General features: G+C 45.5%; 3 protein-coding genes across 3 annotated transcripts; 1 reads left to right on the forward strand and 2 right to left on the reverse strand.

Moving 5' to 3' along the window:
* Window positions 1-56: 56 nt before the first annotated feature.
* Window positions 57-7,289, reverse strand: mcmbp (minichromosome maintenance complex binding protein). Its single transcript, XM_070977659.1, has 16 exons — window positions 7,146-7,289; window positions 6,093-6,184; window positions 5,841-5,981; window positions 5,670-5,711; window positions 5,488-5,578; window positions 5,216-5,347; window positions 4,896-5,041; window positions 4,626-4,723; window positions 4,373-4,545; window positions 3,198-3,321; window positions 2,368-2,485; window positions 2,096-2,261; window positions 1,809-1,942; window positions 915-1,082; window positions 617-705; window positions 57-419 (listed from the first exon to the last, which is right to left on the reverse strand). Exons 1-16 carry the CDS (start codon window positions 7,204-7,206, stop codon window positions 293-295), a joined length of 1,902 nt encoding a protein of 633 aa, XP_070833760.1. The 5' UTR covers window positions 7,207-7,289; the 3' UTR covers window positions 57-292.
* A 466-nt stretch (window positions 7,290-7,755) lies between these two features.
* sec23ip (SEC23 interacting protein) lies at window positions 7,756-15,164 on the forward strand. Its single transcript, XM_070977244.1, has 18 exons — window positions 7,756-7,942; window positions 8,651-9,156; window positions 9,293-9,500; window positions 9,615-9,808; window positions 9,920-10,009; window positions 10,099-10,219; window positions 10,613-10,702; window positions 10,784-10,925; window positions 11,484-11,692; window positions 11,779-11,876; window positions 12,095-12,265; window positions 12,518-12,613; window positions 12,701-12,877; window positions 12,951-13,106; window positions 13,404-13,506; window positions 13,983-14,165; window positions 14,242-14,404; window positions 14,692-15,164. Exons 1-18 carry the CDS (start codon window positions 7,810-7,812, stop codon window positions 14,771-14,773), a joined length of 2,922 nt encoding a protein of 973 aa, XP_070833345.1. The 5' UTR covers window positions 7,756-7,809; the 3' UTR covers window positions 14,774-15,164.
* On the reverse strand, window positions 15,109-21,278 carry csgalnact2 (chondroitin sulfate N-acetylgalactosaminyltransferase 2). The gene is made up of 8 exons (XM_070977245.1): window positions 21,137-21,278; window positions 18,492-19,342; window positions 18,192-18,408; window positions 17,933-18,034; window positions 17,660-17,838; window positions 17,471-17,565; window positions 17,046-17,127; window positions 15,109-16,960 (listed from the first exon to the last, which is right to left on the reverse strand). Exons 2-8 carry the CDS (start codon window positions 19,141-19,143, stop codon window positions 16,668-16,670), a joined length of 1,620 nt encoding a protein of 539 aa, XP_070833346.1. The 5' UTR covers window positions 19,144-19,342; window positions 21,137-21,278; the 3' UTR covers window positions 15,109-16,667.
* Window positions 21,279-21,405: the final 127 nt, after the last annotated feature.

A 21,405-nucleotide genomic window follows, 5' to 3' on the forward strand; every position in this document is an offset into this window, starting at 1 on the left:
TTTTTTTTTGTAAAGTCTGGTCTGCAGCAACGATGTTATAAACCGCAGAGCCAGCTGTGAATTTAAAGCGAAGTGATGATGCACACTGAGATGTTACTGCACGTACAAACTGCAACCCATCAGTCCATTGAGTGAAAATATGTGCAAATCTTATCTGAAACTCAGTATGGTAAAAAAAACAAAAAAACAAACAACATGAAGTATTTCTGGCATATGAAAAACATCTTTATTACAAACATCTCTTTTGAAGTATCAAAAAGAAAAAGAAAAGCCGTCTCATTGGTCTGAGCGATCACGGCTCGTTGCCGTTGACACACTTGTGTTGCTCCACCCGGCTCCTCCGCAGCGCGTCCATGTGTTTGGCTCTCAGCCAGCTGTCTCTGGACAGAGAGGTCTGTCCCAGGCTCAGACACAGCAACCTGCAGGCAGAGACACAGTCAGCCACGTCCCACTCAGACACACTCAGCCCGCAGAAATGAACGCTCCAAATACTGTGATGACTGCTGAGCATATCTGGCATTTTCAGTGTTGGTCAGAATGACTTATTGTAGTGTTTATTTAACACGTTGCCTTTTAAAAGAGTGGATAAAAGCTTATATAAACTTTATCAGCCCACCTTGCCACAACCAGCATCCTGTGGAGGTCCTCTGCAGATACGCTCTGGGGGTCGTCCTTCCTCATGTCTACAAAGTCGTCCTCAACTGACTGAGGACACCAGAAAAGCACAAGCACTTGAAGGACAGCAATGCTTATGTACGGCTGGGTACATGAAAGAACAACAGACCTGCAAACAACTAGTTCCACGTATCATACTGATGTCATTTTAACATCAACCTCCAGGTGTGAATCAGGCAGTTCTTCCCCCTTTCACTAATTTGTGTGCCACTCAGACTGAGGATGACAGCACATCTCACCTTTGTCATTTCATCAGAGATACTGTAGTCTAGCTGGCGAGCCACGCTCAGGTACAGTCTGAACTTGTTCAGCTGCGGCGAAGCCTGCGAATGCATGTGGATGCTGCTGAGATACTCCTCCACGTGGGCTGGGGTCACCTGGGTCTGGAGGTGAATGTGACAGTCTGACTGTGGAGTGAGAGAAAGAGAAGTATTGACACCGTGCCAGGGAACAATTGTGTATCGTAAAGCTATGTGCATTTCTAGTTTTTGCTCTACACGTGTTGCTATGCAGAATCAGGCCCTGCCCGCTGTGTGCACGCCTCCTCTGGCATATTCTCAAACCTTCATGGCACACCAGACAGGAGCAAAGCCTTGGTGAGCTGACCGTGAAGCATCTGATCAGCTTGACCCACCCCAAACCCCCACCCCCAGCTGCTCATCAGCTGATAGTTATGCAGTGTCACCACAGACATCTACTCCTGACTTCTAATCAACCCTGGGAGTTGTTTACAGCGTGCTTCCCCTCACGGCAGGGCTAATAGATGGCCGAGCCTGACGCCTCTCTCAGGATTGTTCCTGTGGCACACAGCTGCAGCCATGGCAACCTGTTAGACCAACACACAGGAATAGCACACAGCACATTCTTCGAGCTGTTCGCAACAGAGCGAGACATGGGCTAAAGCTGCCTGCTGTAGGGCTTGCTGTGGCCCACCAATGGTGGCTGAGATGACTGTGTGACGCTGGCTGGAAACAACCTCCAGCGTCAGACGCGGCTCGCTCTCATGAGAGGCTGAACGAAACCTGACCCTCCCTGGCCATGCCGGGGAGGGTAGGTCGGTGGGGGTGGGTCAGTGGTGGGCAGGGGTGGGTTTTCGCCCTGCGGTTGCACGCCTCATCCCTCTTTGTCCTCACCGGTAGCAGCGAGCGGCCCTCTGACGCGATGAGCACGTTAATATTGCAGGGGAATTCCATCTGGTGGTAGTTAAAGTCATAATCAACCTTCTGCCACGAGATCAGGTTCCCCAGGGCCGTGACGTTACGCACACCTACACAACAAAAACACACACAGACGAATGTCCAACCTGGTTAGTGTCAGCTCAGTCAAAGCGCACCGACAGTGTGTACAGGCTGCAGAGAGGGCATTAGCTCCTTAGTTGATCCTCTCAGTGTCGTCCCCTTGTGGCTTCTAGAAGCCTCACCTGTTGTGTCCAGCTGTCCCTGCTCCAGCTGGGTTTCATCCAGGAAGAGGGAGGTGTTTCTGGCCAGCTGCAGGGCTCCACTCACTAGCCGATTGGCCACATAGTCCTTCTTAGGCACCAACCGCATCTGGTTCATGTTCTGGAGGCTCATGCCCAGATAATACGACTGCAGGAGAAAAAAAAAACTTTCAGTGTCTTTCATTTTAATCAGACACATAAATAAGTAAACCTCGCAGTTCTGGCGGTTGCTTGCAGGGGCAAAGTTCACTCACAGAGGGCACGAGCTGCTGGATGATCTGGTAGAAACGCTGAGTGTACGAGGCGACATTGGGACAGCCGCTCAGGTTCAAGGTGAACTTGCCCAGTGGGAGAACATCCCGCCTCGTGTACCTACGGGACAATCGACAACACAGTGAAATGAAAAAAGAGGCTCCTGTCCTGTGTCTCTGTGTCCTGAGCCAATGCAGAGACTCTGTGTCACCTGTCACCTTACCATTATCTTCACTGTCACTTTATTCAGAGACTGGGTTCATTATTGAGAATAATGACATTCTGTCTTATTGCTGCTGTATTTTATTTTTATTTCTTATTTTTATCTACTACCATATTTATCACTGGCATCACTTTAAACAATCACTCACTCACTTTAATTCTTGCTCATCACATCACTTTATCACTTAATTTTATTCTACTGTATTTAGACTGTACTTGTTATTTTAGACTGTACTTGTTATATTTCATTTATATTCAATTCTCATATTTCAGTTTATATTTCAATTCATGCAACTACCGTCGCAGTGCGTATTGTTGTATATTATATATACCTACGTTAACTGTCTTTTGTTGCATTCAGTGTTGCATTTTAGTGTGTTTAGTTACTCCGTTATTCTTCACCTTATTCATGCTATATTATTCTAATTGTGCCTTGCACTTGGTTGCATTTAGTTGTGTGTTTTATGTATCCTCTTACTCGTACTACTTCTACACTTTTTATCGCAACTGCTGCACAGCAATTTCCCTCGGGATAAATAAAGCTTCTTGAATCTTGAATCTTGGCTTAAGCATGAAGCTTCAAAACCTTGACAGACTGAATTTCACGTACACGTCAGAAATGAGATGCAGAATGAGGTACTCGGCAGCCAGGGCGTCTCCCAGAAGGACGTGAGTGAAGTATGTGAGCAGCTCCGCCCTGACAGAGGCCATCTCACCAAGGGTTGACGAGAAAACTGAGGAGAAAGAACAGTGAGTTAAAACAAGTCCCCACGGCTTCTACAGGCACATGTGCTTTAAAAGCTTCACTGTGGAAAACATCAACATGAACTTCGACTTAACAGCCCCTTTCTTCTGCTTCCTCACACAGCTCGAGGGCGACATGATAATGTGAATGTAACGAAGGTTTATGCAGCCTGTTTGTTTAAAACAGGGTTTTCAAACCAGCAGGAGACCGCTAATGTTTCGCATTTGTCTCGCATTTTTGCTTCATAAATTATTCACCGATTTTCTCTTGACAGACAAGTCCATTAGCAACAAGATTAACGTCTCCGCATTTTTATATGGAAAGAGCTGAACTCAAGCAGTGTACAAATAACAGCATCACAAGACATGAAAAACACAGCCAGAATGAATTTAGTTGTCTGGAAAAAGACCATTTGTTTTGTAAATGACTGCCAGCTATGAATTTGTATTTAGCTCAACCTGACCAGCTTGGCTACTGTTCAGTCACTCCATGCACACACCTCCAAGGTACACGGCCTCTTGGATGTTTACGGTCAGCTCTGTGCGCTGTCTAGCCTCCAGCCTGTAAGGCTGTGGTCGAGGCGCACGCATAAAAGGAGGAACACACCTACTTTTAAACATTATGAAGGACTTGGATATCAGCGGGATTTTATGCTGACCTTTTCAAGAAAGTGGTTGAACTAATGAAAGTCATTTATGTCATTGCGTTAATTGGAGGATGCATGACTGCATGTAAATGGGAGGTTTCCTTCACACCCATGTGAACAGTTTAGCAGGAATGTTGTCTTTTTGGAATAAGGGAAAAAAAGTGAATATTTTGTGCATCTAAATGTAATCTACACAATCTATACATCTGCTGGGTAATACAGCACGATGAGCTGGAGCTCAATGTGGAAAATTTTAAGGACTTTTTTTACTAAGCTGACATTTTCTCAACTTTTATAGCAATATTTCCCTGGCTCTGACAGTCACATCCACGCAGCAGAAAAAGAAAAGATACATTTGGTCATCAAGCAACAGTCATGCTCCATTTGTCCTTACGGGCACTGTTGTCGTCCAAGGTGGCAGACGGCAGCAGGGGGTTGTTGTGTGGCAGTGGCCTGGCGTAGAGCATGTGGAGGCGAGGAACAAGTGAGGCCGGTGGGCTGTGCACTCTCTGCTCTTCTGCCGTCTCCATGCACTCTGCAGGGTCCAGGACTGATGAGGAGGCGTCCCTGTGTAGACACCACGAGAATGAGCACCAAAACAAGCGCGTCACCACCAGAGGGGGAACCTGTCTCCAAGTGTGCCTTACTTCTCGTCGGCCAGAGCACTGAGAGCAGGACTGACAGAGAGGATCCCGTACACCTCCAGCGTGTCGTTCAGTTTGAAGCTGTCCCAGTCCTCGTACACCTGCCAACAACACGTACCTTTTAGCTTCTGTTCTACACTCAGAGACTGCCATTCGTCTCTGAAATCACCTCTTAGAACAAATGTCTGAAGTAAGATGAATCATCCACTAATAACTCTAAAAATCCAGGTTACAGAAAATGAGGCCAGAAGTGAAAAGGTGCCAACCACGCACCTTGACAAGGCAGGAGGGGCCTTTCTCTCCTGGTAGGGGGAAATTGAGGTCGAGATGGGAGGCGGACGCCGTCTGGCTGGAAGGAGCTTCTGTCTCCTGCCGCTTACAGTCACCATTGCCGTGCTGGTCTGTGGGGCCTTGAGGGCCTGCAGCAAGAGGGGGAGCAGTCAGCTTTAGGTTTCTTTAACGCATGTAAAACATCTTTGTGAGGAACACGACAAAACATAAGACTCCTGTCTCTTAAAAGACCAAACAGACAATGCTTGTGTTTTGCACTCAGCTATGTTTTTGTCCAGACTCACATAAACTGCACTTCATACCCGTATGTGGCTCCCTCTGCTTCTGCGGTTGTGTGTCCATGTCGTCATCGTCTTCCTCGTAGCTGCGTTTCTGTCTGGTCGGCGCATACGAGGTGGAAGGAAGCACCCTCGCTTGGCTGGAGCTGGCATAGCTGTACGGCAGAATTAAGGAAAGCTACCGAGCAGGATTCAAAAATACTTCCAACACCAGTCGGGCAACATGTGACAAAATGCTGGCTCTGAGCAGCGTTGCCATCAGGCAGGTTGGTCATAATCTGGACAAGAGGAGGATATCTCTTTCACCCAGGGATTTTCTCCAGGGATTGGCACACAGTAGAAGGTCTGTCTCTCTGCAGTCACGGTGTTTCTGGAGTTAAAATCCACCTGGAGATAAACACACGCTGCGATTAGCAAAGCCGAAGCTGAACGGAGGTATTTTTGGATCTCTTGATTGATTCGGCAGAGGCGGACTTACCCCACATTCTGTCACATCTTTGTACTTCCCGCATCGCAACACCTATTCAGACAGTAAAATAAGATGATAACATGACGGCACATTATCAAATGCAAAACATCCCGCACTGGACACACAACAGCGCTGTACTCATGCAAATAGCTGCACAGAAGAGAACAAGGAAGCGCTTACTTTAGCCTTTGTATTTGGATCAACAGTCTCATACACTCCCATGTAGAACTCTGGATCGAACATGTCTTGGATTAAGCAACGAAACTTCACCAGGCTGTTGGGCTTCAGGTAGTGCAGAGGGACATCATTCAGAGATGGGACCTGCACCAAAATGAAGACGGCGGGCATTAACCAGCAAGCGTGCTGAAGACGACACTATACAAGCGTCTTTTGTGGAATTTATATGCTAATCAGATCCCAGAGCTACATTACCCAGGTGTGAGCGTCCTTCTCTTTCAGCTGAGCTTTAAAGAATTCAACCGCCTTCGCCTCCCATCCAGAGTTTGGATTGTTCTGGGAAGCAGCTAAAACATCAACAACAGCATCACGTTATCGATCATTTTCAGTAACAGAAACTAGTCATTATTATTAACCACTATTGGTAATGTTCGTTAATGCACACATAAAAAAGCTGACAACATAAGGATGGAAGAAATTCAAAAGTTAGTTCAGAGTATAACTGTGCTGGTATGAAGAATTTCTGACAATTTAACATTTACATTTGTTTGAGAGGCATCCAAACAGCCTCAGTATCAACTGGCCCAGTATTTGTTGTGCGTGAAATTGCCATTTTTGTGAACTTTTTGTATGACTGTCAAATTAGTAACAGAATTAAACTATAATGTTAAAAATGTTTTAGATACATATCATTTAAAAGTTGCTCGACTTAAAACCTTAATCAGTCTGGCCAAAACTGACTCTTATTTTAAAAAAACACATCAGGATTGTCCCATTTATGGATGAGTAAGAAAAGTCCACATTGATGGCTTTTACAGAATATACTGTGCATCCACAAGCACTTTCCACAAACATTACTGCTTGCTTTTGATGGTGGCACCAATTTTTGACAACCTCTGAAAGGTAAGACATAAATATCTCATAAAGCTATATCCGACCCTTGTGACTGCATCCAGAGAGGTAAATATGAAACAACTTCAAGACTCTCTGTGGACCCGTGAATGCACCATGTTGTGGATTTTCAGTGTACACTCGGGTCCTCGGATGAAACTACACACCCGGCACTGCTTCTTGTATTTAAAAGTAATACTAGTGTGGTTACCGGCTGCAACAAAGCAGCGTTGGCAATTAAAGCCCGCAGAAACGTTAGTTTCGAGAAACGATTCTAAAGCATAGGGAAAATACGGCTAACGTAAAGTACAAGTAATGAGCGTGTTCGTTAGCATGGTACGTAGCCATCTAGCTAACTAGCTAGGTTCACGCGTTAACGTTGGCTGTCAAGGAGTGAAGTTCCGGTGTATGTCTTACCAAACATCCCTTCAACAACAGTGAGAGGGTTGTTAATCCAGTCATGAGTGGAAGGCATCATTGGCCAGTGACAAACTCCCAACGAATATAAAATACAGCAAAAGTAAAATCTCTGTGAAAACACTATTTTGTTAACTTTCGCACGCACAGCACAGCAGAAGTGAGGGCGGGAAACTTGCGTCACCAGTCGCAGAGTGGAGTTCGTTTGTTCTTGATACAGGGACGAACCGGAGCGCGGAGCTATCACACCGGCTGAATTACTAACTGTACTTTTCAGCATGCTGAGTACTCTAGTTTTGATTATAGGTTAGCGGGCTAGTGGAAATCACGATATTTACTTTGTATATAAAATTACTCTCCATTAAGAATATCGTTTTGTTATTTTAGTTCATTTGAAATAATGTCACATTGTAGGATCGCCTGTAGGCGGCAGTAGTGATAGTAAATGTTTATTTTTCTACAACCAACGAACTGCAGCCAAGTTAGCCTGCGTGGTTTTAGCAGATCTATATACAGTATGTGAAGCTGTCTCGTCGTGTTTTAATCTTCTGCAGGTGCTTTAGAGATCAGTAAAAATCAGTGAGAGAGGGGAAAAGCTGTTTGGAGACCTGAGCGTGTACTGCCTGTTTCCCCCGATAGTGGCTACGTGTAATTCTAGGGGAAAATGGCAGATAGGAGAAATAATAATGTTCCCAGCACCAGTGCAAATTTACTGTTTGGCGGCGCTCCGGAGTTTAATTTCAATTTGCCTTTCATTCCGGTGAGCCAGGCCACCGGTCCTGCGGTGCTGTCAGGAGGTGAGAGGAAATACCGATTGTGAAAATGTCTAAACATTAGCTCTGTCCTTAGCAGGCTAAGCTAGCTAGCTAAGCGAGTTCTTGTGCTGCTATCAGCTGTAATTTAGCGAAAAGAAACAGAAAGGAACAGTGTGTCGTTTGAGTGAAAGGTTAGCCTCATACACAGTGATGTGTGTCTGTCAGACTGTCTGCAGTCTGATGTGTTATTACATATGGAAGATGCACATCTATTTGGGAGAGACATATTATCAAAACATTTTCTGTGAAGTCCACATCCTTCTGTCTTGAGTTAGCTGACAAATTAAAGCGCCCTTTTAAAACTCTACCGATAAATTAAGCTGTACCTAAAAAAGAGCTGTATCGCATGTGTTCGTTGTAATGAGTACTGATGCTGTTATATTGAGCTGAAATGTTGGGCTGATTAATTAATTAGTTCACGTAAAAGCGACAGAAAATTGATTATCATTATCGAATCATTCATCAAATCTTAGTCCAGTTTGTCAAATGTGAGAATTCTTCTGTGTTATATCGTTGCAAATTGAATATCTTTGTTTTGATCAGACAAAACAGGATATTTAATGATGTCTACATACATACATATATGTTCGTAAGTATGTATAAATTAGGCTCCTTGTTGTGTGTCATGTGTTTTGGATGTCCCGTGCAAAGTCACAAACATAAATGTTTTACTCTGTTTTGCTGTATTAGATGATTCCACTGATGTTGGAGAAGAAGACAGCTTCCTCGGTCAGATCTCTGGCAATGGTCCAGCCCCTTCTACGTTCAGCTACTTCTCCAGCCCCGTAACCAGCAGTGACCCGTTCGCATCCATCGGCCAGTCGCCATGCCCGCCGCCGGCCCTGTCCTCAGCCCCGACAGCATCAGGCCCGGTGTCTGTTCCCAGCAGTATCAGTGTGGCTCCCGCGCCACCTCCCGCCTCACAAATGAACCCCGCTCCTCCAGCATTTGGCGGCGCAGTGTACCAGAGCCCCATGGGGCGTCACACTCCCCCACCCACCACAATGACCCCACCACCTCCCCAGATGCAGCCACAGAGTCACAATCCGTATCGACACACCCCCATGAGCAGCAGAGCTAGTCCTTATATTCCAGCCCCAGAGATCCTGCCACCAACACACACACCTCAACAGAATCCATACTCTCTCAGCTCTCCGCCTCAGACGTTCCCGCTGTCAGGACCCACATTCACAAAGGTGGATATAAACCATTGAGTGACTGATTTGTTTGTCAGATACTTCTTTAGCTCATGAAGTTAATGAAGTGACTGTTCATAGCAGCAGCTACATGCCTCAAATGCCATCACCCTGAGTGAATTTCTTCTCTCCTCAGCCTCCACCCACACAGATTCAAGCATCTCCACCTCCAGCCAGCACTGCTGGAGCGATAGTGCCTGCTGGTCCCATGATGCCATACAACTACAACATCTATGAGCCTGTTCAGCCACACTGGTTCTACTGCAAGCAAGTGGAGTCAAAGAGTGTGTGGCTTCCTTTCAGTATCATTGACTCGCTTCACCTGGAGGAGACTTATAACTCAGGTGCGATCCCACATACTGCACGTGATCATCTGTCAGTGTTTACACCCAGAGAGTACAGAACACAGTCAATCTGCGATCTGCTGCAATGTCTTTGTGGGCTTTTTGCTCTTCCAGTCCAACCAGACCCAGAAAATGTGATAGTCCGGACAGATGGAGGACGTTATGACGTGCAGCTCTACGACCGCATACGAACGGCAGTCTACTGGGAGGAGGAGCCTACAGAGGTCCGGCGCTGTTCTTGGTTTTACAAAGGAGACACGGATAGTCGCTTCATTCCTTACTCTGAGGAGTTCAGTGATAAGCTGGAGGTTTGTCTCACTGCTACATTTGACCAGCAACAGATGCATTACCTAAATGCCACTTCTGAAGTGCAGTATTTTCATTGTAAAACACTGTTTAACTTGTGTCTTTAACTTCAGGCAGAATATAAGAAAGCTGTGTCTACCAACCAGTGGCACCGTAGACTCGAGTTCCCATCAGGGGAGACCATTGTCATGCACAATCCAAAGGTGAACCCTTAGCTAATTAGTGTTAAGTGGTGGTCTTGTGATGTTTAATCCGCTTAGTTTGATTGAATGCGTTCTGTTTGTCTCTGCAGGTGATCGTGCAGTTTCAGCCCTCCTCCATCCCAGATGAATGGGGCACCACTCAGGACGGGCAGACCAGGCCCAGAGTGGTGAAGAGAGGGATTGATGACGACCACGATGAAGTGCCCGATGGTAGTCAAGTTCCTCTGTTCCCAAGTTAATTTCATCAAAGCGTAGGCGTGTATTGGTGGAAAAACAACCTAAAAGTCAGCTTGTTCCACCGTCTAAATGGATCACTGGCTCACTGATGGCTTATTGATTCAATTCATTTTAGGACACTATAAAGTTAGATGAGTCATTTATTTCAAAAGACACTGGAGGGAGTGCCAGGCATCATAATCGATTTTATGAGGGAAAATGAAGTCAGAGATTCCTTTTTAATATCTGGTTTTAAATGTAATGCAGCCTAGCTATTGTTTAACACAGTCCAGATTTTAGGTGCATGCTGATATGTAAACAATCATGTAGGCAATCATTGACTGTGTAGATCAGAGAGTAAAGTGAAATCCTGTGCACCTTTCCCAGGTGAGCTCCCCAAGGTGGATCATCTTGTGTTCATGGTTCACGGGATCGGTCCTGTGTGTGACCTGAGGTTTCGGAGCATGGTCGAGTGCGGTGAGTACCATGCAGTCGTGCCGTCTGCCAGTGTTGGCGTACCCTCCATGGAGATGTGACTTAAATGCTTTCTGCTTCCAGTGGATGACTTCCGCAGCGTGTCACTGAAGCTGCTGCACAGTCACTTTAAGAAACCGCTGGACGAGCACGCCATCAGCAGGGTGGAGTTCCTCCCTGTGCAGTGGCACACAGCTCTTCATGGAGATGCTACAGGGGTGGACAGGTGAGGAGAGGCAGGTTCACATTGATCACAGCAATTCAGACACAAAGGAAAGTCTGTTAGGTCGAAGCATCCAACGTGAAAGTTATCCATTGCTTGTACAAATAATTCTGTTTTCCCTATTGTCAGCAAATCTGATGGAAAGACCACATATAGATATTTACAGGGCACAGAAGTATGATTTGTTTTTAAAAAGGCCGTTGATTGAAAAACGTTGATCAGACCGGAGGATGTGGTGCATTTGATGGGGATTATTTTCTCCTGCTCATTAAGTGACGCTCTAGTGACGCTGTTTCCAGCAGCAGGATGTGGTTTGACTCAAAATAAACTACAATGTGTGTGTGTGTTCATGTAGTGAAGGAACATGTCACCCAGTCTAACAGTGTGGCTCACTGATGTGTTTTTAATGGTTTTTGGCACAGAGACAGAAGGCTTTGGATAGACAACACAATAAATCCATTGGTGTTTTGGTCTTTTAATGGGATTTGTTACCAATAAGAAACATATAGAATATCACCAGACTTCATTAATCAGAGACTTGTCTCTTGTCTCTCTCTGTAGGAGGATAAAGAAGATTACCTTACCCAGCACTGGACGTTTACGTCACTTTACAAATGAGACTTTGTTAGATGTGCTTTTCTACAACAGTCCCACTTACTGCCAGACCATCATGGACACCGTTGCCCAAGAGATTAATAGACTTTACGCCCTGTTCATGAAGAGGAACCCAGACTACACAGGAGGCATGTCAGTGTCTGGACACAGCTTAGGTAATAAACCAGCTGATCATCTTTTACACCACTGCCTTTCTCTGTTTGTCCCCTGAACTGTGACATTTCTCATTTTGGATTCGCAGGTTCTTTGATTCTCTTTGACCTGTTGTCAAATCAGAAGAATGGCTCTCCTGCTCTGGCCACGCCCATCATTCCTACTGCGAATGGGGACAGCAAACAGGTCACCCACCAGTTAATTTACTTGCTTGAACATCTGCTGTAATGTGTAATTTAATATCCTGTTACCCAGGTAGAAGACAACAGATTTTGCAGTTAAAACACGAACAAGATGCTTATATTCATGAGTGTTTTCAGTTCTTTGGCATATGGATGTACAGAGTTGATCATTTAAAGAATACCGGTGCGAAACATAATTGTACGTTCTGCCTCTCACATCAGCTGACAGCCTCCATTACCCAGGGAAGTAATGCCATCACCCCTCCAGCTGTGGAAGAGGAGCCCAAAGAAGACGGGGAGGAGTTTGAGGATCTCTGTGCTGTGCTGGAACATCTCGGCTTGTCTGAGTACAAGAGCACCTTTGATGAGGAGAGGATTGACATAGAGTCTTTTGTAAGAATAAAAGCCTCCTTTGAAAGTCAAAAGTGTCAGCTAAGATTAGGAAGTCCACAGGGGTTTAGTGGTCTATAAAAAAACAGTGTAAAACAGAACTACGCTGGTTAAAATGGACCATTTTAAATGCTGATGTATTCAATAGCTAAAATCCAGAAAATGTTTTGGTAATATTCTCAGGCTTTTGATGTTATTCCTCACATGTCTTTTTTTAAAGCTGCCCTACTTTGTCCCTCTCTCACATTCTTTCAGCTCATGTGCACAATCGAGGACCTGAAAGAGATGGGAATCCCGCTGGGTCCCAGGAAGAAGATCGCCAAGTTTGTCAAAGAGAGAGTGAATAAGCAGGTGCGTTTGTGTCCTCAGTACCTGTGAGGCTTGGAAAGCGGCGGTGAGGACCAACACCCTGTTTGCGCCTCTCTGTGTTTGATGCAGGCAGCGCGTCAGGCAGCCCAGGACAAGAAGGCCGAGGTCAAAGAGGTCAGTCAGGTGGAGGCGCCTCCACCAGAAGCTGAAACTGCTCCTGATCCCTCTGCGAAGAAGCTTCCAGTGGGCAACACCGTCTCCTCCATCCACGTCAACTACAGTTACTTTGAAGTTGGCACTGGACAGGTGACTGAGGCATCATGTTAAAGCTGACTCAGAGCGTGACTCGACACTCGATAATAAACCTTCTGCTCTGCAGGTGTCGGTGGTCTACCGCTCTCTGGATTTTGAGCCAGTGAATTTCTTTGCCTTGGGTTCTCCAATCGGCATGTTCCTGACGGTCAGAGGGCTGGAGAAGATCGAAGAGACGTACCAGCTGCCCACGTGCAAGGGATTCTTCAATATTTACCATCCGGTATGCAGCTTTTCCAACGTGTATGTCCTGAAAGCATCACTGCCAGTCAAATGCCATAAATGCTCAAAAGCTACTTTTTGGCCCACAGCATGTTTTCATTGTTGCATATTATTGTTGCGTGCAAAGGCATTACATTCCGTCACGGTTCAGTAATAGTGATTTCCCTTAAACCCTACATGCCCACATGAGTTACTCTGTATGAAAACACAAACTAAGCAGCTAAAAGTGTAATCCGAGTGTGATGGAAGCGGCAAAGCTGAGTCACTGTCTGATCGTCAGTGATCATTGTTCTTTCAGCTGGACCCAGTGGCATACAGGATTGAGCCCATGATATTACCCGAGCTGGACTTGAAGCCCGTTTTGATCCCACATCACAAAGGGAGGAAGAGGCTTCATCTCGGTATGACCCTCACTCATTATTTTCTCCTTAATTTCCGCCTGCGTCACCCCTGATGTCTGGACCACTGCTGTGGTGAGGCTGTTTGATTTGTAACTAAGCAGAAGTTACTGAGTGCGGACAGACTTCATTGTCTTCAGAGGAGCCTAAACTGGGCTGTTATTTGGTGTCACTGCATGTTGTGTCCTGACTTCAGGCCTCTCGTGGGTGGGGTGCTCTGTTTGGTGTGGTGGCAAAATACAAAGACTCTGTTCTTCCAGTGAACTTGCTGCGGTGTAATAAAACAGACTGAACCATGATTTTTCTCTTGCTTTTGCAGAAAAATGAAAGCTGAGTGAAGTTTCTCCTCTTGGCTGTTTTTTTAGATTGAAGCTTTAGGAGTGGACGGCGTCGATGGCACACCAGAATTTGGTTTTGCTTCTAGTAAAAAAGCCTTCATCGACCCCTCGTTCATGCCCACCGATCTGTTTGTGTTTCAGAGCTGAAGGAGAGTCTCACCAGGATGGGCTCTGACCTGAAGCACGGTTTCATCAGCTCCCTTAAGAGCGCCTGGCAAACGCTCAACGAGTTTGCTCGCGCTCACACGGCGTCCGCACAGCTTCAGGCTGAGCTGGCCATCGTAGCCAATCAGATCGAGGAGCAGGAGAAGCAGGCGCAGGAAGGTGAGTTTCTGCGACTCTTCGGTCAGGTCGTTTCTGTGCTGTGTGACATTTCTAAGTCGACCGTGGTTTGTCTCAGAGCATAAGGTCGCAGAGAGCCCTGAGCCACAGAGGGAAGAGGAGCCTCAGGTGAAGATGGGGATGCTGAACGGAGGGAATCGCATCGACTACGTCCTGCAGGAGAAACCCATCGAGAGCTTCAACGAGTACCTGTTTGCCCTCCAGAGTCACCTCTGCTACTGGTACAGAGCCCTTCACGTCACTCAGGCTTTTTACCACTTTGTTCACATGTTTCCAATGAAGTTAAAAATTCAGGCCTTCCATTTTTTTCAAGCACAAATGCCAATAAGTGAATGGTTCCAGTTTCTCGGATGTAAGAATTTGCTGCTTTATAGTAAACCAAATGTCTTTGGGAGCCAGAATTCAAAGCAGTTAAACAGAATTCAGCCATCATTCGTTTTATTGTTTACCGCTCTACTTTTGCGTCCTTTGTTAAAGCCTTTATGTGAACACTTGTGTTGTTTTGTAGGGAATCTGAAGACACAGCTCTGCTTCTTCTCAAAGAGATCTACAAGTCCATGGGGATCCACCCAGAACACATCGCGCATTAACACAATGAAGTCCCTGAGCTGAAAAGAAGTCTGAAATGTTCGCATTGGTTTTAGTTCCTGTCGGTTCTCCTGGATTTTGATTTTGCTTTTTCTTTTTTTTTTCCACTTTTATTTTCTATTCATGTAGATCACTGTATGCAGATGAATAATACAATTGTATTAAGCCATTTGTCTTAAATTAAGAAGCATACAAATGAGCTTGTAGATTCAAAGACACTTGACAAGTTTGATATTCAATTTTTATAGTATAAATTATAGAACTGGTCAAGTTTACTGGAAATATATATCATCAGATCAAATGCTAACAGCAGAAATTACATAGCAGCAGTCGGTGCAGCCTTCTGTAAGTTTTATTTCATGGCCAAAATTTCAAAATAAATCATTTCCTTGCAGAGGTTCTCTGTTTGAATTGTTCTGTACTGCTGAGAGGAAGGTATCTAACATTTCTCCTGCGGGTGAGGAGACTTCAAGACTATCTACAAAAAGCTGAAATATCTGCAAAAACATTGATTAAAAATAATTACAGTACATGATGCGATGCAAGAAAAAACCTGCTTCCATTGTGAGAAAAATAAAGCACTTCTTGCCGGCTCTACGTCGGGTTTGGACAGCTGTGATCATGAACGTTACGCCTCTGACCTCTGACTTTTTCAGCAGTAGCATCCTCTCTCATTATGAGATGGAGTAAAACTATCAGGCCTACAGCTGTTGTCACGTCCTCTTAACAATCTCTTCATATCACTATAAGCATGTAGGCACATACGACAAAAGTATTCAACTCACATGTATGAAACCGAGAAACATTAGAAAAGTATTTACAAAGAGTGGCTGTATAACATTCAATCTCAGTCCAGTATTAGGAATCGTAGTGCTGTGAGCGACTCTCACCGGGCGTATATGACAGATCATTGAATGAGAACGCTGGTCCACACGGACCTGATGTCATAGCGCAGCATGCTGTTAGCACATCTTTGCTCGTGGCTCTTTAACTACTGACTCGACATGCTGCTCCACTAGATGTCACCAGCAAAGGAAGATAGTGACCGATTGTCACATGAAACACAAAAAAAAGCTCCCTTTTTTAAAACCACATAGCCAGAAACAACCTAGAACTACTAACAGAACAGTATGGCTCCATACACAACTGCCAATATACTGTAAGAGGTGAGAGAGTGAAAACTGTGAATCCTCAACTTGCAGACAGCTGGGAATCACTGCAAACTAACTGATCCTTGTGGCATTTTTCTGACTTGCATTTTAAGAAAGTGCAACTTATTTTTCCTTTTTTCACCAGTTAATAAACAGCCGCATCGTTGGACTTTCCTGTCGCTGCTTCTTTTCTATTAAAAAAGCCACCCTGAACATCCGCAGCTGGTTGTGTTTGACCTTGAGTCCTTTTTGGAGTGCAGAAATCATCTGGAACAGCTGAAATCTACTGGCTGAGGTCACATTCAGTGTTAGGGTAGTTAAGCAGCAGAGACGGTGAAAATGGTGCAGAAACTGGTTGCAAGTCAGGTGTTGTGTTTGAAGCAGGTTGGGTGCCTTAAGGAGAGCTTACATTTCCCCGGATAATAACAACATGCTTACTGAACTGAATTCAATATGTAAAATACGCCAACCTAAACCCAAGAGATATATTACCTGTTTTTACATGTGTACGTTTGCCTTCAGCAGGTGAAGCGTTAACCGATTTGATCGTTCAGCCGAGTTTGATACTGCTGTAGCTCTTCAATAAGACTTTGTGAAGTTTCACATTGATCCATGTTCGTTTTTGTACATTCATTTGTCTACAGCTGTGCGGTGAAATGCAGAAGGATCCGTGTAAACATGTCTTTGCTGTAGTGCGTTAACGATGCCAGCACCTCCCCGCAGCCTTGGCTCGGCGGAGGCTCGCTCAGTCCTCGGTTTTGCTCTGAGTCTTGAAGGCCTGCTTGCGGAGGTGAGCCTCGATCTCCTCGCGGAAAACCAGCATGCCCAGGTGAGAGTGGGAGGCCTCGTTCATGGCTTTGGACTGGATGCACATGCGGTACTGCTCCGGCGTCAGCTCGTCGGCGCACTGCTTCTCGTGCCACATGTGGAAAAGGCTGGACACTGGCGTCCGGATCACTATCAGGTCGCTGCGGAGGTACTTCCTGTACAGGTGGACGTCTTCCACGCCCCAGCCTTTCACCTCAAGATCGAACCCACCTGGAGGAATGAAAGCAGTTTGCTGTCAGCTGACGGTGTTTAGGAGGACATTAAATATCAATCACGCGAAGTGATCAGCGCTTACCAATATTAAGGAAATCGGAGCGATACTGACACGTCATTCCGAAGCCAAAATCCCTCCAGAATCCAGCATCTTTTTTGTGAATCTATTTGAAAAAAAAAAGTTATAATCACAGTAAACCTGAGACTGGAATGAAATTTAAATGTCATGCTTTCGTCCCCTTCCACTGAAACATGTTTGCTGCTTATTGTTCACATCACATCTTTAGCTTCATGTGCAGAGTCTGAAACTAAAAGACAGTTTTCACATTCTTGTGCTGCAGGAGGAAAGTTTCTCTGCGCTCATCTGAGTTCAAGATGTGAACAGACGCGATCGCTTCCAAGCAGATGCCTTTTATGTCTTCAAACACGTCTGGAGGGGATCTTTAAAGATTTAAATCTTCTTTCTGCTGATACCATTCAGAGCTAAATGTGAACTTCAGTCCTTACCAGTTGGAGATCAATGGGTGGAGCCAGCTCCAAATTTCCATAGACGATGGCAGGATTGTACAGGCTGAACACCACTGGATAGAAGACTTTCTTATCTGCAAAACAATTAGCCAAGTACGACTTAGTGCATCTGTGACACGAGAAGACTGTGAATACAGTGAATCTGAGGACCAACACGTCAAAGCCTACTTGGAGCCGTGTGCAGACGGCAGGTGTTCAGGAACTCCAGAGTGAAATGGATGTCGACGTCGCAAAAAAACATCAAGACGTCGCCTCTCTTCCAGGCGTGGGCTCCGATATCCAGACCCCGACCTCGAGAAAACTCCTCATCCACTGGGATCAGAGTGTAATTGGAGAAGCTCTCCTCTCTGGAAAAACAGCAAACACGTTAGATTGAAACTCGAATTTTGCCCAAAACTAACACAAGCTTATCAAAAGCTCTTTCTCAGTGAAAGGACAGACCTTGACATTTTCTCCAAAGAGGACGTCACCTCCTGTAGGCCCTCCTGCCCAAAATAAACCACCGTGAGATGCACTCGTCTGTCCTGCTGTATGCACACCTCCCTGAAAACATATAGCACATTAATTACAACAACACTGACGTTGAATCTTATTGCACAACAGTGATGAAAACCAGAACAACATGTCTGCTGAAAGCACATGTGAAGTGAACGTGCTGGGTCATGTCGAGCAGAAGTGACAGCTTCTGGTGCTTTCTCACCTGAAGTTGTGTAAGAACTGTGAGAACGTTTCTACTCGGCCTGCCAGCGGCACAATGATGTTAATAATCATTCCTGATGTTTCTACAGATGTGCTCCTGACTTTCATTAAGGGACCGAAAGGCCTGAAGAGTGTGACGTGGCGGAAGCTGCTGGAATCCTCTTTGGCGAAGAAAAGCTCGTAAAGCGTCCCCTTGTCCCGCTCTGTCCTGTACAGTCCTGCCAAATAAAACAAGATGAGAAACAGCACTATCAGATGCAGCCATCGTTCATTGGCCTGCGGTCAGCAGTGTCCATCTTACCTTCAGAGAAGTGACCCTCTGTGTACGTTTGTCTCTGCATCGGCATGTCTTCTTCCACGCCATCCTCCTCATCGGGGTTGTTGATGATGTCCAGCGCGGCCTCGATGACCTCCACCAGCTCGTCCCTGCGGTCTTTGCGGACAGGTTTCTCCTCTGGGTGCCGCGTCAGCCCCATCTCCAGCTGGTACACCTTGGACGAGGTGAAACTCTCAAAGGGCACCAGGGCGTACTCGCTGGGGAGGCGTGCCCCCGTGTTGACCTCCGCCTTGTCAATCTGAGAGTGCAGGTACTCCAGCAGATCTCCTGGCTCCTGATCTTTAGTCTCCGTCAGTCCCTGCACCCCGGGGAGCTCCTTCTTGTCCTGCAGGAGCTTTAGCTTCTCACTCATTTCCTGCAGCTCCTGCTTGAGCTGGGCGATCTGGCGCTTGAGACTGGCAGCTCGGTTTAGGTGACGCTCCTCCTGTTCCTGCAGCAGGGCCTGGTAGTACTCCTTCCCGTAGCTCTCCCCTGCTAGGCCGGGCAGGATCAGGTTGACGTCTGCTGGAGGGGTGCACTCCAGCAGGTACGCGAACAGCAGCAGCACCAGCAGCAGGAAGAGGCTCAGGAAGAGCCAGCGGACCCGGCCCTGCAGCGGCAACCCGCGCCTGGGCATCACGCTCACATACAAGCTATAGCTGGCAAGTCTGCATTCCCTTTGCCCTCTGATCACATTACTCAGAGTATGCTTCTGCACACCATCTCAGAGGTTTGGAGGGGCGTTTATGGCATTTTACTGTGAAGGTCTTGCTTCTTGGCTCCAACCTATCAGTGTCTTCATACATTTGTTCTGTGTAAATCCATGCAATGATCATCTGGGGATAATCACAGAAATCCACAATAAGACAAAAAATATTATACAACATACAGGGAGCATTTTGAGAAGACAATAAACAGCTTTGGTTCAGATGAGAACACTGGGGATGAGCAGATAATCAGACTATAACACTTTATAATACAACACTGTGTTACCTTTCAAGCAGTTTTAGTGATACTAATTATCCAACCTGCCAGTAACAATTTAATTCAGTCAATGAATAAAACGTTTTTTTATCTTTAACAATATGTCCAATATGTGTCCAACTTCTACGAAGATTTGACATTTTCAAGATTTAATTTAACCCCGAAGAAACCGGGAATTAGCTACACCTGGACAGCTAGTACACGGCAGCTAGCTCAGCTAAACAACAGCTCAGAGGAAAACTGGTGGGCGAGCTCCGCAGCAAGCTGCCGAAGATCCATTTCCGGTTGAACTGCTTCTTTGGCAAAATAAAAGCACAACGCCCTCAGAGCAACTATGCAACAAACTGGATGCAAGAGGAATCCTAGAGAATAAAATGATGCAACATGGGGACAAAACATATTAAACAAGCTTGTTGAATATTCTGTCACTAATATGCTGAGGAGAAGAAGAATTCCTGGCAGAAAATACTCAGAATCCAGCCCTGTGGAGCTTTTCAGCCTATCTTAACCACCACATACCAGGCACAATTGTTTCTTGAAGGTCACACACAGCTCAACCTTCAGCTCCAGTCGTCGACACACAAAGTAATGTTGTTTTTCTGTCCTCACACTGACAGACTTCACCTGGCCTGGTGTAAATCAGCTTCAGGACGACTGTAATGAAAACCAGCAGGCCTCCGAGTTCAAAGGGCCAGAGCTGGAAACCACGGCTCTAATGTGTCAAAACTCTATCATTTATCAAAGTATTTCTTTGTCTGCTTGGAAAGAGCAGATTTTTTCCCCAACGCTTTCTTTTCTTGCCCACAGTAAGTTTTCCCTCTTGAAAATGAGAGTTTGATGGCACACCAGACAGAAATCCAGAAGTTTACGGTTAAATTACCAGAAAGCAAATGTAAATACTTCATAACACATGATCTTAGACATTTTCAAGATTGCAACTAATGACATGAAAATAATTACCACGGGGCCATTTTGCTGATCAAATTAGATGGTTTTAACCAGTCAAAAAGAAGAACCAATTAAAGTGTACTTTAACAACTACGTGTTGGACTATTTTTATGCAGAATTCAACAGAACTGGAGTTGTGGAGGGACCACAACTCCAAACAGGAAGTCATATTTTGCAAGATATATATGTTTGTCCCAAAGCATGGTCACGCAAACAGAGACAGACATCAGGAGCATAAGGTAGAGTTCACTTAATGAGAGAAACAAAGCCCAGTGTGTATCAAGTCTTTATACCGTGGCCTTTTAATGTTCATACTAAACCAATTCAGAGGGTTTCTTATACTATCAGTAACACTCAACATTAAAGCTCTGCAGCTTGGTCACTATTAAAGCCAATCATTGAACTGTTACTAGAGAATTGAAGTGTGACGGCAGCAAACGTGCTGTATGTTGTTGTACCTACTCAGCACGCAGCTCTGTAAAGTGTGACATCTGTGTAGAGTTCAGCACCACTGTCCCTCTGGGAACTGAGACCACACATTTCGTGACACACTTACTTTGTAAAATGGAAACCGGATGTTGCCACGGTCCTGCAGCTAGCTTAGCGATATTCGGAGCCTCACTACGCTTTCAGGTTATTTTAAATCTGTTGAAAAAAACCTACTCAGCAAATATAATGGAGTGAAAAGAGCTACTCACCTAATCCCGTCTTTGTCCATTTCTGCCCGGGTCTCCAGCCTCCTGTTTAGTCTAACGCCAGCGGCGGCAGACAGCCCGTCTAACGAAATGCCACGGAGCAAAGAGAAAAGAGTGGGTCGTAATCTGCTTCCGGCCAACAACTAACCAATGGGAGCTTGTCTAACGAGTGTCGTCATCAAACACGCTGCAGCTCCTTGTTCATAATAATAACCAAATAATGTTTCTATTGTTATTATTATGATCAATACTGGAGAATATAGTTTTTCTGA

The sequence above is a fragment of the Chaetodon trifascialis genome, chromosome 13 (genome assembly GCF_039877785.1).
Source record: "Chaetodon trifascialis isolate fChaTrf1 chromosome 13, fChaTrf1.hap1, whole genome shotgun sequence".
Classification (NCBI taxonomy): domain Eukaryota; kingdom Metazoa; phylum Chordata; class Actinopteri; order Chaetodontiformes; family Chaetodontidae; genus Chaetodon; species Chaetodon trifascialis.